We start from the raw sequence: 20,257 nt of genomic DNA on the forward strand, positions 1-20,257 counted from the left end.
ATATAAAGGGTATACGGTCGAGCACTTTACCGTTCATATTCCAAGAGAAAATATGGATATATTACGAGGGCAAGCTGCATGGTAGCAGGTGTGTTTGTTGGATCCACAGTTCAGGTGTTTTTAGGTAGCTTTAAATAGATTAGGTTGGAGGAGGAGCGTGCGTAGCTGTGTTGGCCTCAGGCGGCTTGGTGCTGCAGTGAGTTATTAGTAGTAGTAGTAGTTATCTTTCGTGATTACATGGTCTAGGCTCCTACAGACTCCACACCTTTCCTCATTGGTATAGTCTTTTGACAGATGTGATGTATCATGGCAACGGTAACACCTTCGTAGTAGGAATTGAAATTCCTCAACTTCAAGGAGCTCTAGGCAGATTTTCAGTGGTTGGGCAATAGCTTGGAGTAGATCATTTTTGCTGGATAAGTATAATTTGTGAGCTCTGGTCTCACCATAGCGTGTGGCGTTTTCACAACCTGGAATTAAACTTGGTAGTTCTTCTTTAAATATAAATTCGGGAATTTGCTTAACTATACCGATGAAGCGGGGATTTTAAACTTGCGTCTCGATTTTATGTCTTGATGAGTAGCTTTTGCGACTGCTTCGTACGTTGAAAATTTTTTTTTATCTACCTGGGCAATCAAGTCTTCCAGTCACGGGGGTAAAGTCTTAGGAAAAGTGATTTTTGTACAATAAGATAAAGAAATATTGGAACAAAACCAGAAAACAGCTTCATAACCCCATTCTTGTGTTTCTTCTCTTCTTCCTTTTTGTGACAAGTCAATACAAGTTGAATTTTTTTTTTATCCACCAGGGCAGTCAAGTCTTCTAGTCGTGGGGGTTAAGTTGTAGAAAAAGTGATTTTTTTTACATTAAGGTAAAGAAATAGCGGAACAAAACCAACCGCATATATGTATATATATATATATATATATATATATATATATATATATATATATATATATATATATATCTATATATATAAAAATAAGTTGTCTGTGTGTGGATCTGTGGATGGATCAGGTGACGTCACCTGAAAAAACTGGATCAGGTGACAAAACTGAAAACTGAAAAAACTAAAAAAAGGCAAAAACTACAAAAAAAACTAAAAACTAATAAAAAAAATAAAAAAGCTAAAAAACTAAAAAACTAAAAAAAGGCAAAAACTACAAAAAAAACTAAAAACTAATAAAAAAGCTAAAAAACTAAAAAAACTAAAATAAGGCAAAAACTCCAAAAAAAACTAAAAACTAATAAAAAAATAAAAAAGCTAAAAAACTAAAAAAACTAAAAAAACTAAAAGAAGGTAAAAAACTAAAAAAACTAAAAACTAAAAAAAAACTAAAAAAAAGGAAAAAACTGAAAAATAAGCTAAAATAAAGGTAAAAACCAATAAAAAACTAAAAAAAAAAATGAAAAAACTAAAAAAAGGCAAAAACTACAAAAAAAACTAAAAACTAATAAAAAAAGTAAAAAAGCTAAAAAACTAAAAAAACTAAAAAAAACTAAAAAAAGGTAAAAAACTAAAAAAAATAAAAAATAAAAAAAACTAAAAAAAAGGAAAAAACTGAAAAATAAGCTAAAATAAAGGTAAAAACCAATAAAAAACTAAAAAGAAAAAAAGAAAAAACTAAAAAAAATTTTCATCTAAAAAACTAAAAAAAAATAAAAAAGGTAAAAACTAAAAGAACTAAAAAAGAAAAAAATAAATGACGAAACTCAAAGAGAAAGCGACCAGGACAAAAGGAATGTTCGATTAGCAATCAACAAAGCACCGGGACACAGGGAGTATCTAAAAAGAAGGTAAAAACTACAAAAAAACTAAAAAGAAAAAAACTACCAAAAGGCAAAAACTACAAAAAAAACTAAAAACTAATAAAAAAGCTAAAAAACTAAAAAAACTAAAAAAAGGCAAAAACTACAAAAAAAACTAAAAACTAATAAAAAAATAAAAAAGCTAAAAAACTAAAAAAACTAAAAAAACTAAAAAAGGTAAAAAGCTAAAAAAACTAAAAACTAAAAAAAAACTAAAAAAAAGGAAAAAACTGAAAAATAAGCTAAAATAAAGGTAAAAACCAATAAAAAACTAAAAAAAAAACTGAAAAAACTAAAAAAAGGCAAAAACTACAAAAAAAACTAAAAACTAATAAAAAAAGTAAAAAGCTAAAAAACTAAAAAAACTAAAAAAACTAAAAAAAGGTAAAAAACTAAAATAAATAAAAAATAAAAAAAAACTAAAAAAAAGGAAAAAACTGAAAAATAAGCTAAAATAAAGGTAAAAACCAATAAAAAACTAAAAAGAAAAAAAGGAAAAAACTAAAAAAAATTTTCATCTAAAAAACTAAAAAGAACTAAAAAAGGTAAAAACTAAAAGAACTAAAATAGAAAAAAATAAATGACGACACTCAAAGAGAAAGCGACCAGGACAAAAGGAATGTTCGATTAGCAATCAACAAAGCACCGGGACACAGGGAGTATAAATGACGACCAGGACATAAGTAAAAAAAAAACTAACAAAACTAAAAAGAAGGTAAAAACTACAAAAAAAAAAGAAAAAAAACTAAAAACTAATAAAAAAACTAAAAAATCTAAAAATCTAAATAAACTAAAAAAGAAAAAAAAAGGAAAAAAATAAAGGAGAAAAACAAAACTAAAAAACGAATGTATATACAGACCGGGACACCGGGATACAAATGACGACCGGGACACAGGGAATATAAATGACGACCGGGACACAGGGACAAAACTACAACGGGGACACCGGGGGAAACAGGGGGATATAAATGACGACCGGGACACCGGGACAGGGAATGGTCGATTAGCAATCACCATCAACAAAGCTCAAGGGCAATCATTAGAATCATGAGGTATAGATCTGAATACAGATTGTTTTCCCATGGACCATTATATGTTGCATGTTCAAGAGTCGGTAAACCTGACAATCTATTTATATGCAAAGACAATGGGACAGCAAAGAATGTTGTATATTCGCAAGTTTTACGTAGTTAAAACCATATATATATATATATATATATATATATATATATATATATATATATATATATATATATATATATATATATCTATATTCACAGGTGGGACATAGGGACACAACTACAATGGCGCGTAACTATTATGGCGCGTAACGACTTACGCGCGCGGGGGGGCTTGGGGGGGGGCGCGAAGCGCCCCCACCAACTAGGTGTTGGGGTGGCGCGAAGCGCCACCCCAACAGCTAGTATATATATATATATATATATATATATATATATATATATATATATATATAATTGTTGGCCTTATAAAAATCCCATTCTTCCTTTTATTCTATTTTGTTTCTTGGAATGGCTGGCCAATATAGTTTACAAGGTTATCTTCTATGTTAATTTGTAATTAGTTTACCATCTAGGATTACAGTCTCTTCTATCTTTTATGCAGAACCTTTTCCTTTATCTTACCTCGCTAAACCTGTGATTGTTTTGTTATTGCATTAATCGCCCTTCATACATGGCTAGTTTTATAAAAATAGTTTTTAACCATGGGGAATAAGTCTTAGTAGTACTTACATCAGGACCAATCAGAGCCGGACCCCAAACTGGGCTTAAATTTTTAGCCGACATTAGGTTTCTGTCTGAGAGCCGGTGAACAAAGTACAGGTGATTAAGAATGAATTTCAGGGTCGCAGCGTTGACTTCTGGCAGACGTTCAATGAGTTTCTTGTATGTTTCTAGGCGGTGATTTTCTTCTTGGACTATTTTTCACCAAAACAAAAATGTTAAAATAAATTAGTTTTCTTTACAAGTAAAATTGATAAGCATTAAAAAATATACTACCTGGAGAAAGACAATAAAAACTTACTTTGGAGGTCTCAGTATTAAGTAGACAAAGTCCATTAGGTTTGGAATGGAAAAGGAGCCTTCGTAGCTGAGTTGACTTGAGAGAGCTTGGTGCTGCTGTGTAAGTAGTACTAGTTATAGTAGTAGTTATAGTAGCAAGGTTTCCATTAAATTTTTTTGCAATGCATCCAAATTTTACTGAAAGACTCCAAGGGTTAGAAAAATTTCTATGTCGTAACCAAATATTTGATGACTTTATAATGCTGTCATGCACTGACTTTGTTTAAATATTGTTGACAATAACTAAGTTATTGGTTTGGAAAGGCTATTATCTAAAAATGCTCTTAGACCATGATCCCACCAAACATATACACCTTAGTTGTGTTTTATTTGTTTTTTATTTTTTTTCACCTCAGATCACATTTCTAATTCGTCAACTATAACAGTTTAACGTTCTAAAATAAGACTTTTGTAACAGTGGACTACTGTAGTTGAATGCAATGTGTCCTCAAGAGATTTAACCTTGCAAAAAGTCCTTTCCCATTTTATAAGGGATTATCTTGGCCAGCTTGAACACTTCCCATAAACGTAGCAAGATATCTTTTAATCCATACGAGACTTCTAAAGTATATTCAGATTTTCAAGTTGCTCCAAAGATCCCTAGTGACTTTCTAAATCATGTTGGAACAAGGCTAGCTCAATTTGAATCATTTCTTTTACCCTAATAATTGGTAACGAGTCGAGAAACAGTCAGACCTACATATGTATTGGCATCGGTGAGGTAAACAAGAGCTAAGAGCTCATATGGCACTTGTGACGAGACATGAAGAGCTAAGAGCCAAGAGATCATATGGTATGAGCTCTAACAAAATTCTATGAATCAATAGATTGATTTAAAAGGAAAATAAGAGGCTTAATGCCGGTCAGGATTTAAAATAAGAGCTCTGAGTCACGATGTCTTTCTAAATATCAAAATTCATTAAGATCCGACTACCCACTCATATGTTATAAATACCTAATTTTTTCTAATATTTCCTCTCCCTTTAGCCCCCCAGATGGTCGAATCTGGGAAAATGACTTTATCAAGTAAATTTGTGCAGCTCCCTGACACGCCTACAAATTTTCATCGTCCTAGCACGTCCAGAAGCACCAAACTCGCCAAATCACTGAACCCCCTCCCCCCAACTCCCCCAAAGAGAGCAAATCCAGTAGGTTCCGTCAATCACGTATCAAGGACATTTGCTTATTCTATCCACCAAGCTTCGTCCCGATTCCTCCACTCAAAGTGTTTTCCAAGATTTCCCCCTTCCAACTCCCCCCAATGTCAAAAGATCTGGTCGGGATTTGAAATAAGAGCTCTGAAACATGAATTCCTTCTAAACATCAAATTTCATTATGATCCGATCACCTATTCGTAAGATAAAAATACCCCAATTTTCACGTTTTCCAAGAATTCCGGTTTCCCCCTCCAATCCCCCCAGTGTCACAGGATCTGGTCGGAATTAAAAATTAGAGCTTTAAAGCACAAGATCCTTCTATATATCAAATTTCATTAAGATCTGGTCACCCTTTCGTAAGTTACAAATACCTCAATTTTCAAAATTAACCCCCCCCCCCAACTCCACCAAAGAGAGCAGACCCGGTCCGGTTATGCCAGTCACGTATCTTAGACAGGTTTTTATTCTTCCCATCCAGTTTCATCCTGATCTCACCGCTTTAAGTATTTTCAAAGATTTCCGGTACCCCCAACTGCCCCCCCCCCCAATTACGCTGGATCCGGTTGAGATTTAAATAAGAGATCTGAGTTACGAGGTCCTTCTAAATATGAAATTTCATGAAGATCCGATCACTCCTTCGTAAGTTGAAAATACATCATTTTTTCCAATTTTTCAGAATTAACCCCCCCCCCCAATAGAGCAGATCCGTTACAATTATGCAAATCAAGTATCGAAGACTTCTGCTTATTTTTCCCACCAAGTTTCATCCCGATCCCTCCAATCTAAGCGTTTTCCACCATTTTAGGTTCCCCCACCCCAAACTCCCCCCAATGTCACCAGATCCGGTCGCGACTTAAAATAAGAGCTTTGAGACACGATATCCTTCTAAATATCAAATTTCATTGAGATCCGATCACCCGTTCGTAAGTTAAACATACCTCAGTTTTTCTAACTTTTCAGAATTAACCCCCCCCCCCCAACTACCCCAAAGAGAGCGGATCCGTTCCGGTTATGTCAATCATGTATCTAGGACTTTTGGTTATTTTCCCCACCAAGTTTCGTCCTGATCTCTCCACTCTAAGTGTTTTCCAAGTTTTAGGTTTCCCCCTCCCAACCCCCCCCCCCAATGTCACCAGATCCGGTCAGGATTTAAAATAAGAGCTCTGAGACACGATATCCTTCTAAATATCAAATTTCATTGAGATCCGATCACCCGTTCGTAAGTTAAAAATACCTAATTTTTTCTAATTTTTCAGAATGAATCCCCCTCCCCCAACTACCCCAAAAAGAATGGATCCATTCCGGTTATGTCAATCATGTATCTAGGACTTGTGCATTTTTCCCACTAAGTTTCATCCCGATCCCTCCACTCTAAGTGTTCTCCAAGATTTAAGTCTCCCCCTCCCAACTCCCCCTCAATGTCACCAGATCTGGTCGGGATTTAAAATAAGAGCTCTGAGACACGATATCCTTCTAAATATAAAATTTCATTGAGATCTGATCACCCGTTCGTAAGTTAAAAATACCTCATTTTTTTAGTTTTTCAGAATTAATCCCCCCCCCCCTACAACTACCCAAAAGAGAGCAGATCCGGTCTGGTTATGTCAGTCATGTATCTTAGACAGGTTTTTATTCTTCCCATCCAGTTTCATCCTGATCTCACCGCTTTAAGTATTTTCTAAGATTTCCGGTTCCCCCCCAACTGCCCCCCCCAACTACGCTGGATCTGGTTGAGATTTAAAATAAGAGATGTGAGTTACGAGGTGCTTCTAAATATAAAATTTCATTGAGATCTGATCACCCGTTCGTAAGTCAAAAATACCCCATTTCTTTAATTTTTCAGAATTGCCCCCCCCCCTCCCAACTACCCCAAAGAGAGCGGATCTTTTCCGGTTATGTCAATCATGTATCTAGGACTTGTGCTTATATTTCCCACCATGTTTCATCCCGATCCCTCCACTCTAAGTGTTTTCCAATATTTTAGGTTTCCCCCTCCCAACCCCCCCCCCCCAATATCACCAGATCCGGTCGGGATTTAAAGCAATAGCTCCGAGACACGATATCCTTCCAAACATCAAATTTCATTAAGATCTGATCAACCGCTCGTAAGTTAAAAATACTTCAATTTTCTATTTTTTCCGAATTAACGGGCCCCACAACGGGATCTTGTGCAGTTAAATTATCCTTACAATGGGTTGGCAGCATCCACAGTCTATGGTACTTTTAGAATTCTTTTCCTGCACTGTGTCCACTTCTTCATCAGCTATTGTCATAAACGTCTATGTCAGATCTATCAAAGTGTGTATCTTGACATGGATATCAGCTTTTGTGAATTGTCTATTGCTTTTTGGGTTCCATAACTCAATTCCTATAGATTCTCAAAAGCGAATTCCAGCAGATCTTCTGATCCAGCCAGTTGTAATTTTAATGAGACAAACTCTGATCAAACAGTTCGTGGTAACGAACTGTAGTATGGAGCGACCTGGCTCAATAGTTACCGAAACTGTAAAAAACACTATTTTGATACCAATAGTTACATCAAAAGAATTATATTTTAATGCCGATTTTAAATATTTAAGTTTTATCAAGTTTTGCCTTGTCCATCAAAAGCTAAGAGTCTGAGAAAATGTGCCTATTTTATAAAACAGGAGAAGACTCCTCCTAAAAGTAATATAATCTTAACGAAAATTTCACCATCAGATTTAGCGTATCAGAAAACCCTATTATAGAAGTTTTAAGCTCATATCTGCAAAAACGGGGAATTTTGTATTTTTTGCCAAATGACAGATCATTGACGCGTGTTTATTTTTTGTTTGTTTTTTATAAGTGACCAAAAAGATTGGAGGGCATTTAGGCCCCCTCCTACGCTCTTTTTTCTTAAAGTCACTGGATCAAAATTTTGAGATTCGAAAAACCTAATAACTATATCTTTGGGGACGACTTAATCCCCCAAAGTCCCCAGGGGAGGGGCTGCAAGTTAAAAAATTTGACCATTGTTTGCAAATAGTAAAAGTTAATAGGAATTGTACAGACGTTTTCAGGGCGACTTTTTCGCATTGGGTTGGAGGTGGATCGAAGGGAGGGGGTTACGCGGGAGGATCTCTCCATGGTGGAATTTATCATGAGGGAAGAGAATTTGCATGAAGAGGGTGCAGGATTTTCGAGCGTTATTTAAAAAAAAAAACAATGAGAAAATAAATAAAAAAAGTTTTTTCAACTGGAAGTAAGGAGCAGCATTAAAACTTAAAACGAGCAGAAAATATTACGTATATAAGGGGGTTCGTCTCCTCCACAATTAAATAAAAAAACAAGTTTTTTTTAACTGCAAGTAAAGAGCGACATCAAAACTTAAAACGAACAGAAATTGTTCCGTATATGAAAGGGGTTGTCCCCTCCTCAACGCCCCGATATTTAAGCTAAAGTTTGACTCTTTGTCCCAACTCTACTTTTTAAAACAATAAAGAACTTTAGCGTAAAGAGCAAGACGTTGAGGAGAAGACAGCCCCTTTCACATACGGAACAATTTCTGTTCGTTTTAAGTTTTAATGTCACTCCTTACTTGCAGTTAAAAAATTTGTTTTTTCTATTTAATTTCTAATCGTTTTTGAATTAATGAATGTTTTGATTTTGGGTCACCGCACATGAATAATTGAAACAAAATTTGCACATTATTTTTTTTTCTAAATAGCTTTCTCATAGTTTTATCGGACGATTTTTTGATAAAACAAAGGGGTGGGGAAGGAGGCCTAGTTGCCCTCCAATTGTAGGCTACTTAAAGATACAACTAGAATTTTTAATTTTTCTTACGAACGTTTTTGTTTGCAATCAATATACGTAACTTACGAATTAACTTACATAATGGACTTCTATATTCGTGTATTTTTATTACGTATATGAGGGGGTTTGCCCCCTCGTCAATACCTTGCTCTTTACACTAGAGCTGGAATTTTGTCCCAATTCTTTAAGAATGACCCTGAATCACAAATTCCGTAGAATAGATATTTAAAATTATTAAATACTTTAGCGTAAAGAGCAAGGTATTGTGGGGGAGACATACCCCCTTATATACGTAATATTTTCTGTTAGTTCTAAGTTTTAATGCTACTCATTACTTCCAGTTGAAAAACAATTATTTATTTTCTCACTGTTTTTTTTTTAAATAGTACTAGAAAAGCATGTGCCTCCTTCATGGAAATTCCCTTCCCTCATGATAAATTCCTCCATGGAAACATCCTCCCACGTAACCTCCTTCCCCGACCCATCCCACCTCAACGCGAAACAATCCCCCTGAGAACATCTGTACACTTCGTAATAACCATTGCTATATGTAAACAATGGTCAGAGTTTGCAACTTACAATCCCTACCCGGGGACTGTGGGTGATAATGTCGCGGCCAAAGACATAATTGTTAGGTTTTTGACTAAGCTGAAAGAATTGCTATCTCAAAATTTCTATCCGGTGACTATGGGGAAAATGTACGTCGGAGGGGGCCTAAGTGCCCTCCAATAGTTTTGGTCACTTAAAAAGGGTACTAGAAGTTTTAATTTCTGTTAGTATGAGCCCTATTGTGACATTCTAGAACCACTGGGTCGATACGATCATCCTTGGGGAAAAAAACACATCCGTGATCTGTCTTCTGGCAAAAAATACAAAATTCCAACTTTTTGTAGATAGGAGCTTGAAACTTCTACAGTGATTCTTTGATACGCTGAATCTGATGGTGTGATTTTCGCAAAGATTCTATGAATTTTACGGGATGTTTCCCCCTATTTTCTAAAATAAGGCAAATTTTCTCAGGCTTGTAAGATTTTTGGGTAAGATTAAACACGATGAAACTTATACATTTAAAATCAGCATTAAAATGCGATTCTTTTGATATAATTATTAGTATCAAAATTCAGTTTTTTAGAGTTTCGGTTACTATTCAGCCGGGTTACTCCTTACTACAGTTTGTTACCACGGATTGTTTGATACCTTGCTCTTTATGCTACAGTATTTTCAGTAATTTCAACTATTTACTCTTCGGCTAAAGTTTGGCTCTTTCTCACAACTCTACTTTTTAAAACAATAAAAAACTTTAGTGTAAAGAACGTTTTTTGAGGGATGGGGGCAGCCCCTTTCATACACGGAATAATTTCTGTTCGTTTTAAGTTTTAATGTTGCTCCTTACTTTCAGTTAAAAAAATTTTAACTGTTTTTTATTATTTAATCATATAGGAGGCAAAAAACCAAAATTAAAAAAAATGTCTGATACCGAAACGTCCAATACCGATACGCTCGATACCAATAAGCATGATACGCTCAATACTGATATGTCCTATACCACTTACAGACCTTTTCCGAGGGACCTTGGAGAGTAAAATCATCATCAAAAGCAATTGCTATTGGCCTTTTAAGCTATGCTAAACAGAATGACTATCTCAAAATTTCAACCTGGGAGAGGAGCTAGCTGCCCAACATTCCTTTTGGTTGCTTAAAAAGGACATCTAGGCATTTTAATTTCTATTCGAATGAGCCCTCTCCCGATATTCTAGTACCATTAGTTCTATATGATAAATTTTTGGGGAAACACTCCCCCCAATAAAAAGTAAACCCGTATGATCTTTCTTTTCGCAAAAAAAGCAAAATTCCCTGTTTTGCACATGTGAGCTTGAAATCTCAACTGCAGTGTTTTTTGGCACGCTGAATTTGATGGTATGATTTTCATCAAGATTCCTTGACTTTTTGGGGGCGTTCCCTCCTTTTTTAAAAGTTAGGCAAATTTTCTCAGGCTCATAGCCTTTGATGGGCAAAATTAAACTTGGTAAATGTTATGTATTTGGAATCAGCATAATAGGCCAATTCTTTGATATGTGTATTGATATGAAAGTTCTGTGTCTCTAAAGATGAAAATTTCGTGTCTCTAAGGACCGAATCTCTAAAGATTCGGTTTATATTCAGTGGTGTTGCTCCTTACTTACAGTTCCTTAACATGATGATGTCTTTGGAATCAACATAATAGGCCAATTCTTTTGATATATCTATTGATATGACAATTCCGTGTCTCTAAAGATAAACATTCCGTGTCTGAAAATTCCGTGTCTCTAAAGACCGAATCTCCAAAGATTCGGTTTTTATTGAGTCGTGTCGCTCCCTACTTACAGTTCCTTAACACGAACTGCTTGATGAACAAGTTTTTGATTTGATTGAATATGTTGTAAGTACCCATTCATCTTTTAAGGAGTATCCAATCTGTATTCTCAGCTTTGCTTTTGCTAAATTCAGGATCTACATTGTCGCTAGTGCTGGAGCGTATTGCTGACACATTCTAAGATACGCTGTTAGTGTACAAGGCCAGCTGAAACAAGATTATGAACGACCCATAAGAGGCAAATAGATTAACATTGATGAAGTTGAAAAGCAAGAATGAAATCTCAAAAGATGTTAATCCGATATCCCAAAAAGTTGGTAATTTATTGAATACTTGGTGGGGGCACTTCGCGCCCCCCAAGCCCCCCCCCGCGCGCGTAAGTCATTACGCACCATATTAGTTATGCGCCATTTTAGTTGTGTCCCTGTGCCCCACCTGTGAATATAGATAGAAATATATATATTTTTAACTACGTAAAACTTGCGAATATACAACATTCTTTGCTGTCCCATTGTCTGTCCATATAAATAGATTGTCAGGTTTACCAACTCTTGAACATGCAACATAATAATTGTCCATGGGAAAACAATTCGTATGCACATCTATATCGCATTTTTCAAACGATTGCCCTTGAGCTTTGTTGATGGTGATTGCTAATCGAACATTCCCTGTGTCCCCGTCGTCATTTATTTATCCCCCTGTGCCCCTGGCATCGCCGTTGTAGTTGTGTCCCTGTGTCCTGGTCTTCATTTATATTCCCTGTGTTCCGGTCGTCATTTGTGTCCCGGTATCCCAGTCTGTAATTTCTCTTTGAGCGTCCCGGTCGTCATTTATATTCTCTCTGTCCCGGTGTCCCGGTCGTCGTTTGTGTCCCGGTGTCCCGGTCTATAGTGTCATCTTATAATGACGTTATATACAAAGCCTTATATACTTCTAATGACGTCAAATGCAAACCCACAAACAAACAAACATGCATATATACAACTTATTTTTATATATATAGATACAGTTTCCTTTTTATTTTTTTTTGTTTTTTAGCTTTTTCTTTTCTTAGTTTTTTTCTTTTTTAGTTTTTCTTTCTTTTAGTTTCTTCTGTTTATTGATTTGTTTTCTTCAATTTGTCAATGTTCTTTCTAACATTGACACTTGGAAAAATCTTTACGTGCCAAGCATGCTAAAGCTCCAACAATTTATAATAATTTTGGGTATCTGTTTTAAGGTTTTCGAATTACTTTAATCTATTGTCAAAATATATTGAAGTATTTGTGCAATTCTCAGTTTATTTTTATTTTTATTTTTTAGTTTTTTTTCTTTTTAGTTTTTTACCTTTTTTGATTTTTTTTTTATTTTTTAAGTTTTTTTAGTTTTTTTCTTTTTTCAATTTTTCAGTTTTTTTTTAGTTTTTTCTTAGTTTTTTCTTTTCAGTTTTTTTTTTTTAGTTTTTTACCCTTTTTCTTTTTTCAGTTTTCCTTTTCTTCTTTATTTTTCAGCGTCACTTTGAAATACATAACGCCGAACCTTTGTTTTTTTAAGTAAAATCAGGTAGGCATTGATGACCTTATCCAAGTCAAAATCCCAAACCCAATCATCATCGCTATTTTTTTCAGTTTTGATACGTTTTGACTCTCGCTGTCCAGGTAGATTTTCATTTAACTGCGCGGTTTTGCGTTCTTTAGCCGCAAGCCTTTTGGCATTAACCCTTTCAGCAGATTCCTCGGCTGTTTTTTCTGCCATTGTAGGATTTATACTAAAATTTCTCTTTGAATTAACTATTTGAGCAGCTTCCTCAGCGGTTTCTTCTGTCATTTTAAGATCTATACTAAAAATTCCTCTTCACGTGCCAAGCTTGCTAAAGCTCAACAATTTATAATAAACCTCAAAATTTTAAGTATCTGTTTTAAGGTTTTCGAATTACTTTAATCTATTGTCAAAATATTTCGATATATTTATGCAATTCCCAGTTTTTACATTTTAGTTTGTTTTCTTTTTCTTCTTTATTTTTCAGACGTCATATGCAAACCCTCAACACAAAAATACATACAACTTATTTTTATACTAGCTATTGGGGTGGCGCTTCGCGCCACCCCAACACCTAGTTGGTGAAGGTGCTTCGCGCCACCCCCAAGCCCCCCCCGCGCGCGTAAGTTGTTACGCGCCATATTTGTTACGCGCCATTGTAGTTGTGTCCCTGTGTCCCACCTGTGAATATAGATATGTATATACATATATTTTTAACTACGTAAAACTTGCGAATATACAACATTCTTGGCTGTCCCATTGTCTGTGTATATAAATAGATTGTCAGGTTTACCGACTCTTGAACATGAAACATAGAATTGTCTATGGGAAAAATAATCTGTATTCAGATCTATACCTCATTATTCTAATGATTGCCCTTGAGCTTTGTTGATGGTGATTGCTAATCGAACATTCCCTGTGCCCCCCGGCGTCCCGGTTGTTGTTGTTTCCCTGTGTCCCGGTGTCCCAGTCTGTAATTTCTCTTTGAGTGTCCCGGTCGTCATTTATATTCCCTGTGTCCTGGTGTCCCGGTCGTCATTTTTGTCCTGGTCGTCATTTGTGTTCCGGTGTCCCGGTCTGTAATTTCTCTTTGAGTGTCCTGGTCGTCATTTATATCCCCTGTGTCCCGGTCGTCCCGATGTCCCGGTCTGTAATTTCGTCAGTCGACAAACATGACGTCAGTCGACACACAAACATGACGTCAGTACACAAACAAACTACTTATTTTTATATAGATACTAGCTGTTGGGGTGGCACTTCGCGCCACCTCTACACCTAGTTGGTGGGGGCACCTCGCGCCCCCCCCAAGCCCCCCCGCGCGCGTAAGTCGTTACGCGCCATAATAGTTACGCGCCATTGTAGTTGTGTCCCTATGTCCCACCTGTGAATATAGATATATATATATATATATGGTTTTAACTACGTAAAACTTGCGAATATACAACATTCTTTGCTGTCCCATTGTCTTTGCATATAAATAGATTGTCAGGTTTACCGACTCTTGAACATGCAACATATAATGGTCCATGGGAAAACAATCTGTATTCAGATCTATACCTCATGATTCTAATGATTGCCCTTGAGCTTTGTTGATGGTGATTGCTAATCGACCATTCCCTGTCCCGGTGTCCCGGTCGTCATTTACATCCCCCTGTTTCCCCCGGTGTCCCCGTTGTAGTTGTGTCCCTGTGTCCCGGTCGTCATTTATATTCCCTGTGTCCCGGGTCCCGGTCATCATTTGTATCCCGGTGTCCCGGTCTGTATATACATTCATTTTTTAGTTTTGTTTTTCTCCTTTATTTTTTTCCTTTTTTTTTCTTTTTTAGCTTATTTAGATTTTTAGAGTTTTTAGTTTTTTTTATTAGTTTTTAGTTTTTATTTCTTTTTAGTTTTTTTGTCCCGGTCGTCATTTATATCCCCCTGTTTCCCCCGGTGTCCCCGTTGTAGTTGTGTCCCTGTGTCCCGGTCGTTATTTATATTCCCTGTGTCCCGGTCGTCATTTGTATCCCGGTGTACCGGTCTGTATATACATTCGTTTTTTAGTTTTGTTTTTCTCCTTTATTTTTTTCCTTTTTTTTTCTTTTTTAGTTTATTTAGATTTTTAGATTTTTTAGTTTTTTTATTAGTTTTTAGTTTTTTTTTTCTTTTTAGTTTTTTTGTAGTTTTTACCTTCTTTTTAGTTTTGTTAATTTTTTTTTTTACTTGTGTCCTGGTCGTCATTTATACTCCCTGTGTCCCGGTGCTTTGTTGATTGCTAATCGAACATTCCTTTTGTCCTGGTCGCTTTCTCTTTGAGTGTCGTCATTTATTTTTTTCTTTTTTAGTTCTTTTAGTTTTTACCTTTTTTAGTTTTTTTTTAGTTTTTAGTTTTTTTAGTTTTTTACCTTTTTTTAGTTTTTTTAGTTTTTTTAGTTTTTTAGCTTTTTTATTTTTTTTATTAGTTTTTAGTTTTTTTGTAGTTTTTGCATTTTTTTTAGTTTTTTTAGTTTTTTAGCTTTTTTATTAGTTTTTAGTTTTTTTGTAGTTTTTGCCTTTTTTTAGTTTTTTTAGTTTTTTAGCTTTTTTATTTTTTTTTATTAGTTTTTAGTTTTTTTTTGTAGTTTTTGCCTTTTTTTAGTTTTTTCAGTTTTGACGTCACCTGTGCCCCCGGCGTCCCCGTTGTAGTTATGTCCCTGTGTCAAGGTATCCCAGTCTGTAATTTCTCTTTGAGCGTCCCAGTCGTCATTTATATTCTCTCTGTCCCGGTGTCCCGGTCGTGGTTTGTGTCCCGGTGTCCCGGTCTGTAGTGTCATCTTATAATGACGTCATATACAAAGCCTTATATACTTATAATGACGTCAAATGCAAACCCACAAACAAACAAACATGCATATATACAACTTATTTTTATATATATAGAAACAGTTTCCTTTTTGTTATTGTTTTTTGTTTTTTAGCTTTTTCTTTTCTTAGTTTTTTTCTTTTTTAGTTTTTCTTTTTTTAGTTTCTTCTGTTTATTGATTTGTTTTCTTCAATTTGTCAATGTTCATTCTAACATTGACACTTGGAAAAATCTTTACGTGCCAAGCATGCTAAAGCTCCAACAATTTATAATAATTTTGGGTATCTGTTTTAAGGTTTTCGAATTACTTTAATCTATTGTCAAAATATATTGAAATATTTGTGCAATTCCCAGTTTTTTTTTTTTTTTAGTTTTTTAGCTTTTTTTAGTTTTTTTTTTAGTTTTTTATCTTTTTTATTTTTTTACGTTTTTTCTTTTTAGGTTTTTTTCTTTTTTTAATTTTTTTAATTTTTAATTTTTTTTTAGTTTTTTATTTTTAGTTTATTTTTAGTTTTTACCATTTTTCTTTTTTCGAATTACTTTAATCTATTGTCAAAATATTTCGAAATATTTATGCAATTTCCAGTTTTTACATTCTAGTTTGTTTTCTTTTATATATATAGAAGATATAATCTGGCGTAACGGACAGACAACTTATTTTTATATATATAGATTTTTATATATATATAGATATACATAAAAATAAGTTGTCTGTCTGTCTGTCTGTCTGTCTGTCTGTCGAGTGATGTCATTATAAGGATTGAGCTATATGTAAACTGAAAAAGAAAAAAAAAACTAAAAAAAGGAAAAAAACTGAAAAATAAAGGAGAAAAAGAAAACAAAAAAATAAAATCTATATATATAAAAATAAGTTGTTTGTCTGTCTGTCCGCATATGACGTCTAAATTATTTCATCATATACCAATTCAAAAACGAATGTATACAAGGTGAAGTAGCTGAGTTGGTAGAGCGTTATGTTTCAGGTTCTAGGTCTGAGAGGTTCCAGGTTCGAACCTTGAATACAAAAGAAGAAAAAAATCTTAAAAAGGTGAAAACTACAAAAACAAAACTAAAAAGAAACTACTAAAATAACTAAAATAGCTAAAAAACTAAAGAGGTAAAAATTAAAAAAGAAAAAAAAACTAAAAAAAAACAAAGAAAGGTAAAAACTAAAAAAAAACTAAAAAGAAAAAACTAAAAACTAATAAAAACTAAAAAAACTAAAAAAACTAAAAACTGAAAAAAAACTAAAAAAGTTATGTTCCAGGTTTTAGGTCCGAGAGGTTCCAGGTTCGAACCTTTGCTTTAGCCCCCTTGGCGAAGCGCCCCCTCCAACTAGGTGTTGACATAACACACAAACAACTTATGTATATACATAAAAATAAGTTGTCTATGTGTGTGTGTGTGTGTGTGTGTGTGTCGAGTGACGTCATGTTTGTGTGTCGACTGACGTCATGTTTGTCGACTGACGTTATTATAAGGATTGAGCTGTATGCGTCATGAAGTTGTTTGTCGACTGACGTCATATTTGTCAACTGATGAAATTACATACCGGGACACAAATGACGACCGGGACACAGGGAATATAAATGACGACCGGGAACCTCAAAGAGAAATTACAGACTGGGACACTCGGACACAAATCACGACCGGGACACACGGAATATAAATGACGACCGGGACACAGGAACACAACTACAACGGGGACGCCGGGGGCACAGGCGGGATATATAAATGACGACCGGGACACAGGGATTTTTCGAATAGAAATTATAGACCGGGACACCGGGACACAAATGACGACCGGGACACAGGGAATATAAATGACGACCGGGACACTCAAAGAGAAATTACAAACTGGGACACCGGGACACAAATGACGACCGGGACACAGGGAATATAAATGACGACCGGGACACAGGGACACATCATTAGAATAATGAGGTATAGATCTGAATAAGGATTTTGTTTTTCCCATTGGAGGAGAGTACTGGCAACATTAGGAAGAGGAACAGAGATAGAAAGCAATGTGTGCCATTTTAGGAATATGATTCTACTATCAAATAAGGTGGTAGTAAGGTGGTGGTGAGCCCAAATGACCGAAACAGTCAACCAGATGTATCATATATTGGACGGAACAGTGGGGAGGTAAAAAAAGAGTTAGTTTTCACGGGGGTTATGATGACAAGGTGGCTGAGTGGCGGGTGTCGTTCGTTGGAGTTTGGAGATCAGGACCCCGGTCTTAAACGGTATTTTGTTGATCGAAGTGTCTCTGGTGCACATGGTGAGGGTAATTTCAAGGCAGAATATAGTGAATAATGAGGGCTGAGTCATGAGTAAAGTAGATCGTGCATTAAGTTGTTGCATTGGAAAATCCAAGGTTATAATAATGGTGAAATGAATGATTTGTTTAGGTTAGATGATTATGATATTATTAGGTCATTAGAGACAGAGCAGGATGTGCCTGTATTTATAAAATTTATTTTAAGTTTCCATTTTTCAGGGAAGAGAAGTTCAAGAGATTTCAAGAATAAGCGAATTTATGGTCGTGTTACATTATTGATTAGGAAAAGTATTGTAGTAAACGCGACATGCAAAACACAGTGGAAGGATGTGGCGCGAAGCGCCATCCCAACAGCTAGTATATATATATATATATATATATATATATATATATATATATATATATATATATATATATATATATATATATATATATATATATATATATATATATATATATATATATATATATATGTTGCATATAAATAGATTGTCAGGTTTACTGACTCTTGAACATGCAACATATAATTGTCCATGGGAAAAACAATCCGTATTTAAATCTATACCTCATTATTCTAATGATGTGTCCCTGTGTCCCGGTCGTCATTTGTGTCCCGGTGTCCCAGTTTGTAATTTCTCTTTGAGTGTCCCGGTCGTCATTTATATTCCTTGTGTCCCGGTGTCCTGGTCATCATTTGTGTCCTGGTGTCCTGGTCTGTAATTTCTATTCGAACAATCCCTGTGTCCCGGTCGTCATTTGTGTCCCGGTGTCCCGGTATGTAATTTCATCAGTTGACAAACATGACGTCAGTCAACAAACAACTTCATGACGCATACAGCTCAATCCTTATAATGAAGTCAGTCGACAAACATGACGTCAGTCGACACACAAACATGATGTCACTCGACATACACACACACAGGCAACTTATTTTTATATATATAGATAAATGTGTTGACAGGGTCATTAATAGGAATAATAGGAATCTATTAGATATGTAATAGACCTAGTTTAATTAAGAAAAAATTGATTTAAATGAAATAGGGGAAAATAAGGATGATGAAGTGGTTAGAAGAGAGAACAGTTGAGAAGAAGTTGGAAGAAAACCAGAAAATTATAGATAATGTTTAAATAGATAAAGACTTGGATAGATATATGCCAGATAATCGTGAATTTGGGGACTAATAGTTTAACTAATTGAGGAGGAGAGGAAAAGAAAAAGGAGATGGAATTTTTGTTTATGACGAGTGTGTAGAAAACAATAGAAGTAGTGGAAGCACTGAGGAAGCGGAAAAATAATATTGAGGAATCTGCTCTTCTAGTATATCGACAGAAGTGTTGGGAATACAGACAGATACTTTTAAGTAAGAAGAAGGAACAAGAAAAAAACAGGAAGTAAGAAATTGAGAGAAAATTTGTAACAAAGGAACAAAAAACGATTCTGACAGCTAATACTAGAATCTGTTAACTCTTCTACAACTGATCATGTACTTGGAGCAGATACCTGGCTGAACTACTTTGAATCAATGGGCAACACTCAGGATAGTGGATTGAAAGTATTATCAAGAAATTTAACCCATCAGGCATGCTACCCACTCAGAGAGGATGATTACGATCCTATCTCCCCATGCATGCCTGAGGAGATTGGTAAGGCCCTGAAGTTTATAATTCGGGGTATCTCTACCGGGAAAAGATAGGGATCCCGATAAAATATGGAAGTGGGGAAAGACATAATTTGCTATAATTCTTTTAGGTTTATTTTCAGTTTTTATGAGTTCATATAAGTGGTCTGAATAGAGAAATTTGTCATTTATGATATTATTATTTAGGAAGGGGGATAAGTTTAATCATAACAGTTATCGAGGATTTCATTTAGGGAATAGTTTACCTAAGTTATTATGTAAGGTGTTAGATTTTAGACTAAGGAGGTGAATTGAAAATGGGATCTTTTGGTTCAGGTCCAAAAGGGTTTTATAGAAGGTTTCAGAACGACAGGGCAGGCTAAGTGTCTCAAATAACGAGTACTAGAAAAGGTATCCTAAATATAAAAATGGTAGTACTTAAATAACGGTATTTATAGATAGTAAATCCTTCATTGTCGTACAACTTCACTAGACTGGCAGTAAGAGATGGTAGGCGGAGTTCAAAGAAAGTTAGAAGATATAGAGGTGTTAGACAGGGTTACACATTGTCTACATAAATATTCGTCCTACTTATAAATTCAGTAGTGGTGCATATGGAAGACCAGGAGGCACCGAGGGTGTGCTTCAATATTATATCCTTTAGTATGATATTGTTTTCAGATAATATAATTTTGGTTACAGATTCACAATGGGATCTGCAGAAACTTTTTAATATTTTAGGATATTTTTGGGATATGAGATTTGAATATTTTAGGATTTGAATATAATTGATAAGACGATATTGTTAGTATTTCGCAAATATGGTAGCCTTGAG

At 34.9% G+C, this 20,257-nt stretch overlaps 1 protein-coding gene across 3 annotated transcripts in view; it reads right to left on the reverse strand.

Annotated features, from left to right (window-relative positions):
• LOC136039003 (uncharacterized) overlaps positions 1 to 20,257 on the reverse strand; it is a 122,995-nt gene that overhangs the window by 54,067 nt on the left and 48,671 nt on the right. For all 3 annotated transcript variants that reach the window (XM_065722528.1, XM_065722525.1, XM_065722527.1), the window contains exon 6: positions 3,561 to 3,745. In XM_065722528.1, the coding sequence (XP_065578600.1) occupies positions 3,561 to 3,745 (185 nt within the window). The remainder of the gene's footprint in view (positions 1 to 3,560; positions 3,746 to 20,257) is intronic.

Source organism: Artemia franciscana, chromosome 2, assembly GCF_032884065.1.
Source record: "Artemia franciscana chromosome 2, ASM3288406v1, whole genome shotgun sequence".
NCBI classification, from domain to species: domain Eukaryota; kingdom Metazoa; phylum Arthropoda; class Branchiopoda; order Anostraca; family Artemiidae; genus Artemia; species Artemia franciscana.